This window comes from Triticum dicoccoides, chromosome 7A (genome assembly GCF_002162155.2).
Source record: "Triticum dicoccoides isolate Atlit2015 ecotype Zavitan chromosome 7A, WEW_v2.0, whole genome shotgun sequence".
In the NCBI taxonomy this organism is placed as follows: Eukaryota; Viridiplantae; Streptophyta; class Magnoliopsida; order Poales; family Poaceae; genus Triticum; species Triticum dicoccoides.
Window position 1 is genome coordinate 573,775,350 of NC_041392.1, and position 6,672 is coordinate 573,782,021.

The following is a 6,672-nucleotide window of genomic DNA, read 5'->3' on the forward strand; positions in this document are numbered from 1 at the left end:
TCTTAGCAAACTCATTGATGGCAGTACCTAACTAAAGAAGAATAGCACTCTTTCTTTCTTTCAATTACGTTTCTTGAATGGTTCTGCACTTAGATCAGTCAGTACACACGAAACCCTTTAATCAAGTGAGTGCCACTTTAACTCAGCTCTTTCCTAGTGATCTTGATTGTCCCTAGAAGCATCTCTTATTTCATATAGAAATGAAATGGTTTAGTGGAAAAGAGGGAGATCCGGACTCACTTCTACCAATCAAAGATTATCATATTTTAATGAAAGGCAAATGATAGTCAGAAAATCATATAAAAATGCAGAAGTTAGGCTTCTTCAGGTTCTAGAGTCGTGGCTTCAAGCTCCAGTCTTAGTTTTACTACAGATCAAATCTAAAAAGGCTCCCCATGGACTCTACGCAGGACTTTTGTCAAAACCTTACATAATTTGAATTTCTCTTTCATTCCATGTTGCGGATAATGTGCCATTTGGAAGTTTTGTGCTCTAAAGTGTTTGGTAAGTTTGTGCTCGGCTTGAATTTGAATGCGTATCCCGATATCTTTTTCTTCCTATTTCTTATCTTGGTTGTCGTATCACGGATGTTGTTTCGCGCTTTATGTCCGTGTTGCCCTGTATGGGCTGCGCACGTTTTCACGGGTTTGTCTTTCATCACCATACTTGAGTCTAGCATTACCCCAGCGGAATGCTCGCCGGTTAACGATCCTGCGCAAAATGCAGGTACTTCGGGGTCAGAGAAGGAGCCTCCACTGGAGGAGAGCTTCTGGGATAAGCTTATCCAGGAAAGTGAAAATAGGCGTGGGAAACAAGTCGTGTCCACAAGTCAAGCCCCTGGGGGCTTGCCGGAGGGCGGAGAGCCAGCAAAGGCTCAAGAGGCAGAAGCCTCTGCTGGAAGGGAACCTGATAGGAATGCTGGTCCTTCAACTGAGCCGTCGAGTGCTCTGCCTGGGCCGGACCAGCCAGATCTTGGGCTAAACCCAGATAATCTTCTGGCTATAGCAGACGAAATCCAAAGGATCCATGGGGAACTTCACACGAGGGTACCGGCGGGGTTTCAGGCAGAATGTCTTTCGGAAATACTTGAGTATACATATGGCGCAGGAAGGATGGGTCAAATCCTCTGGAGTCTCAAAGCAGAAGGGTCCCAAAGTCCGTACTTTCCTGTCATTCAAACCCTTTTCAAGGACTTAAGAAAGTCTGGGGGTATGGAACAGCAACTTAGGAAGGAATGGCAGGGGCGCTCCTAACCCCTTCGTAGGGCCGTGTATAGTAAGTGATCCGAACCTGGCATAGGACTACAAAGGTGAAAAGACAGGATGTATTCCGACGAAATGCCTTGGATGTGATGTGATCGGCAAGAGAAAGATGGAATTCCTTTGGTATAAGGAAGGAAATCAAACACATTGTTTGAGAAGGAAAAAGGGTACCTAGAGAAAAAATCAAAATAGGTTCTCTCTGGACTCTACGCAGGACTTCTTTCTAAGCCTCACATAACTTGAATTTCTCTGACATTCCATGTTTCCGAAACGGATCCTATAAAATATTTCACTTTTTCTATGATCATCTCTATTTTAGGTATTCGGGGAATCCTCCTTAATAGGAAATATTCTTATTATGTCAAGGCCAATTGAATCAATGTTATTAGCTGTCAATTTGAACTTTTTGGTATTTTCCGTTTCTTTGGATGATATGATGGGTCAATCATTTGCTTCATTAGTTCCAACAGTGGCAGCTGCGGAATCTGCTATTGGATTAGCCATTTTCGTTATTACTTTTCGAGTCCGAGGGACTATTGCTGTCGAATCTATAAATTGCATTCAAGGTTAAACATAACTACAGGAGAGTTACCAAATACAAAGTTCTGTTCTCCTTATGTTCTCTTCTTTCTTTTCTTTTTGCCTGAGTCAGACATCAAATAGCTTCGATTTGCATTATCTGTTGGAATGTATCAAAATCAATATCAAAATCAATAAGATGAAAGATGTACAATCCAATTTCTCGATTCAATAGAAGCCCAAAGAGGTCCATATGGTACCCAAATAAGAATAGGATAGATATGTCAAAAGCAGGTCTGATTACACCTATTCCTAATCCTAAATAGAGTGTAAGGACGTAAGGATTTCTATGTAAACATAGTATCCTAATTCCATAGGCTCGAATGACCCCTTCTCATAATAAGAATGTGCACGGTCTGGTTCGGTATGGAATGAACTTATAATCTGATGATCGAGTCGATTCCATGATTATAAGTTCATAACCCTAGCGCCCATTCCCATTTTGGGCGGAACAGATCTACTAATTCTTTTATTCCAGTTAGTAAGAGGGATCTTGAACTAAGAAATAGACCTAGCAGCTAAAAGAGGGTATCCTGAGCAATTGCAAGAATGGGGTTCATTGATATTCCTGGTATAGTAGATGCTATCACACATACAGTCATACTCAATTCGATGGAATTGTTTGATCTTAAAGGGGATCTTCTATAATTTCGCACATAAGGGGTTATTTCTTGGTTTCGTCCAGTCATTAGTAACTTGATTATTTTTAGATAATAGTAGATAGAAAGAACGCTCGTAAGGAGATTGGGTCAACCAGGCCAGATCATAAGTGAAATAGTTTGATCGGGTCGACCAGGTCAGGCGCGATCATGAGTGAATAGAAAATCGAAAACGTACATAGCTGTTCCAGCGGAAATACTTTGTTTAATTCTACCACTTCTACTAGGAGTAGCCTTTTTAGTGCTAGCTGAACGTAAAGTAATGGCTTTTGTGCAACGTCGAAAGGGTCCTGATGTAGTGGGATCATTCGGATTGTTACAACCTCTAGCAGATGGTTTGAAATTGATTCTAAAAGAACCTATTTCACCAAGTAGTGCTAATTTCTTCCTTTTTAGAATGGCTCCAGTGGCTACATTTATGTTAAGTCTGGTCGCTTGGGCCGTTGTTCCTTTTGATTATGGTATGGTATTGTCAGATCCGAACATAGAGCTACTTTATTTGTTTGCCATATCTTCGCTAGGTGTTTATGGAATAATTATAGCAGGTTGGTCTAGTAAGACGGGGGGCGGCCGTTCGGTCGCCTATGATATACGGACCAATTGGTCCAAAATGGGTTTGTGCCACAGGTGTTGAACGATCTACTCTACACACGTGTGGGCTTACAGGGCTAGGGCTCATAAACCCTTTCTTTCATTCATCAAGGGATCGGTCACTTTTCCGGGCCGGGATCGAGAAGTGGAAGTCATAAAAAAGAGATGTTTCTCTTCGCGCCTCATATCAAGAGGAAAGGTAGCTTGTCAAGCTGGTCTCACTATTGGAAATTCTAGCTTTTTTTTTCACCGACTCTTCTTCTTTGTCAACGCTACTAAGGACCTGACGGTTCGCCTACTTGATGGATGAAAGAACATGAGAAAGGGTTCTAAAATAAAAGGCTAGAAAGTCTACTACAGTACAGTCAAAGTCAGCGGCTGAGTTTGCCTAGCCTTGCCTACTCATTTTTGTAGGCGAGCGAGTTAGCGAAGAGGCTTAGGGATAAGAGAGTGTCGGTGTGTACGTAGCCTTCATTCTACTATGCTACACAAAGTCACTTAGCTCGACGTTAATTAAGAGAGTAAAGGAGGAATACCCTACATAGAAGAACCACAATTCGCTTACAAAGGTATAACCTTTAGCTCCCCGGGGCTAAGCTGCTTCGCACCACTGATAGTTAATTAAGATTCCATTTCAAAGGCGCTACTTTGTTTTGCAAGCCTTTGTCATTGTCAGTCAACTAAGGTTGGCCCTCGGCCCCCTGTGAATCCGTAAATCAGAGAGCATGCCGCAAAAAAGGATGGTCCCCTATGCATTTCATTCTTTCCGGAATGCAAAGAATTAAAGTACCCGACCCCCCATCATGGTGAACCTCTCCTTGTGATCGGGATGAGGTAGATGCCTCCCAGCCGGGGGGAGGGATCGAATCGGAGTTTCCTTAGGTAGCCACCGACCTACAGTTCTCCTTAAACTTCTATGCTTGGTGGAAAAGAAGCGAACAAAGGTACGCTCGCTTGCTGTCTTGTTCTCTGCCGCGGACTGGGATCGCTCGCCAGCTAGGCCCTCTAGAAAAAAGTTGGAGCAACATTGTATGAGAACATATTACCCATCTTCGGGGACAAGGGGCGGAACGACCTCTCGATCTACTTACTGCAGCCCAGGACGGGCGTCGTCGTCTAGGCGTGACTTCTTGTTTTGATCTCCCCTACGCCTAGGACGTTGTCTGGGCCAAGAGCCATAGTTAGTTGCTGTTTCCATTTGGTTCTTCTTTCTCGTTGTTGATACCGGCAAGACCCAGCCAGATGATGATGTCTGCTGCTTGGTAGTGAGAGGACTCTTAGTACCCGCAAAAAAAGGGCGCTGGTGAAAAAAACAATCATTTGATTTAGTTTCTTGCTCTCCCTTAGCAGCGGGAAAGGAGTCTATCTATCTGCCTAGCTTTGGTAGATTTCCCCCAACGCAATTCAAAAATGGAAATTCCACGAATCCCTGAGGTGGATAAGTCCGGCGACTTAGCAGCAGTGCGGAATTGAGTTTCTGGTCCGGTGGATCTGATCTATAGTTAGGGGGCAATACATACCAAAAGGTTTGAAGAAGGAAGGCGCAGTATATAACCAACCCACCCATAGCCGGTCTAACTGCTGAGAGAGAAAAGTGCTTTTCTTTCCCTAAGAGTCCTCGAGTACACACAGCTATTGCAGATCCTTTGCGAGATCAGGATTTTTGATTCATAATTTAGAATCAATCCATGTTAGGTCAACATCGATACAGAGCATCTCAGTTGGCTCTGTCAAGGAAGTGAAACAGGCATTCCTAGGTTGAGGTTACCATTGGATTGACCCTCAGTCAGGCCTCCGATTCCAAGGAGTTGATTCAGCAAGTTCCCCGCGCTACCCCGCGGGAAGTCTAATCGGATCAATCGGTGGTTCCGTAATGAGTAGTCGAATACACATTGAGGGGGCCTTGCCTCCTCCTTCCCGCCCACACCTTCATTCTTTTCCTCCTCTGATCTTAGAAAGCATACTAAACTTCACTCCAATCTTTCTCCATTAGCAACAAGAGCAGCTCTATCTATCGGCCCTTGATGAGTAAGCTTAGCTATACCACTTAGGTTGCAAAGCAGCAAGCTCCCTTCTAATGCGTTATTGCTTGGAGCCTTCTTGCTTAGTAAGCCGCCTTCGGCCCTTCCTCCTTCTTACTCTGTTTGGTATTGGCTCGCAGGTTTGTTTCCAGGTTCTTTTCTTCTTGGTTGGCTCTCTCTATTGTTGTTTGTAGATCGTGCGTCCTGCGCATTGATCCGGCAGCGAGACCCGCCCTAGTTGTAAAGCGAAGCGAGCCGTCCTTCCTTTCATTCGTTGCTTTGTCTTCGGTTTGTTTTTAAACTCGACCTTCTATCGGGACTGTGGTGACGAACCTTACTCCCCTCGGTCAAGTGGTTGACCCATCTGTCCAATAAGTTTACTAAGTGAATGGGAATCCTATAGTTTGACCAGCCTGGGAAGAGTAGTCAGAGGCAATTCGCTAATATGGAGCTGTTTATATCGGCTTTCTTTCCTAACTAACAGGAAAAGAGAGACATGCGAGTTCGACTCTCGTTCTATCCATGTTCAGCAGTCCCTTTCCATCTTGGTACTGTTGATGGCAGTACCGCTCAACTATGAGATGCTTGAAAGTCGATGTATCAATAATGTTCCCAAGAGTAGCATCGAGCCTCGAAACGGCAAGCCATGCTTCAAGCTAAGTCAGTATGGATCTAATTGATTGCTAAACTGAAGGAACGATCTCTGTCGAAGATTCTCATTCTGAAGCAGGTGCCTAGCTCTGGAAGGATGGACGGGATCATACCTATTTGAATTAAAGAACATTCTGTAACACTTGTTTTTGAGTGGGGAAGGAAAATAAGCACACAAGCGAACAACCATCTAACCATCAGTCTGAACTCCCAGGATCAGTCCATCAGTAAGAAAAAGCTTCCGTTTCCGTCATTCAGCAGTGGAATGGAATAGTTCGATGGTATTGATCGTCCAACCATTGATTGGAATGTCTATCGTGATAAACCGTGTAATTCTATAAGCTAAGCAGATGAGGCAACAAAGAACCTAACCGTCCTCTCTGATTGACTTCATCAGAAGATTCCTATGGTCTGGTTTACCTTTCTTCTTTCCTTGCAACCTTGGATCGATATGGTTCATTCCTGGGCTATGCTCTTTCAACGGTTGACAGAAGAGGGGGACGGGCAAGGATGATCAGACTGCTTGGTTCGGTTCGTCAGAGGTATTAAAAAAACCTTCTTTTTGGTCTTTTCTTTCTTGCCGCCACTTTAACAGGTGCCGCTGCAATGAGAACGTAAGTTGCGGAGTTTTTTCTGGATTTTTTTGGTGCGCTCTTCCTTTTTTTGGATAGAAAGAAGGGTTCAGTGGGAGGGCAAGGGGTAGTTAAGTTTTAGGTTGGCTCTTGTTTTTTACAGACTTTCTTTTCGGTGTAATTTAATAAATAAGTAGCAATTGTTCATTTCATTTCATTTTTTGCATTGGTAGTTCTTTTTCATTTGAAAGGGCAAAGGGGGGAAGGGAAAGGATTGACCCTCAGGGATCATATTACTCAAGAAGACTTGGGGAAAATAGCAGGATTGAAAAAGTTC

At 43.7% G+C, this 6,672-nt stretch overlaps 1 protein-coding gene and 1 pseudogene across 1 annotated transcript; one reads left to right on the forward strand and one right to left on the reverse strand.

Annotated features, from left to right (window-relative positions):
* The first annotated feature begins 2,653 nt into the window (after positions 1-2,653).
* On the forward strand, positions 2,654-3,134 carry LOC119333638 (NADH-ubiquinone oxidoreductase chain 1-like). The gene has a single exon (XM_037606474.1). It carries the CDS (start codon positions 2,763-2,765, stop codon positions 3,132-3,134), a length of 372 nt encoding a protein of 123 aa, XP_037462371.1. The 5' UTR covers positions 2,654-2,762.
* A 758-nt stretch (positions 3,135-3,892) lies between these two features.
* LOC119333640 lies at positions 3,893-4,658 on the reverse strand (annotated as a pseudogene).
* Between the last annotated feature and the right edge of the window lie 2,014 nt (positions 4,659-6,672).

Excerpts from the sequence above, each read along its gene's own strand:
- LOC119333638 (XM_037606474.1), top strand. The coding sequence starts at position 2,763 with ATGGCTTTTGTGCAACGTCGAAAGGGTCCTGATGTAGTGGGATCATTC.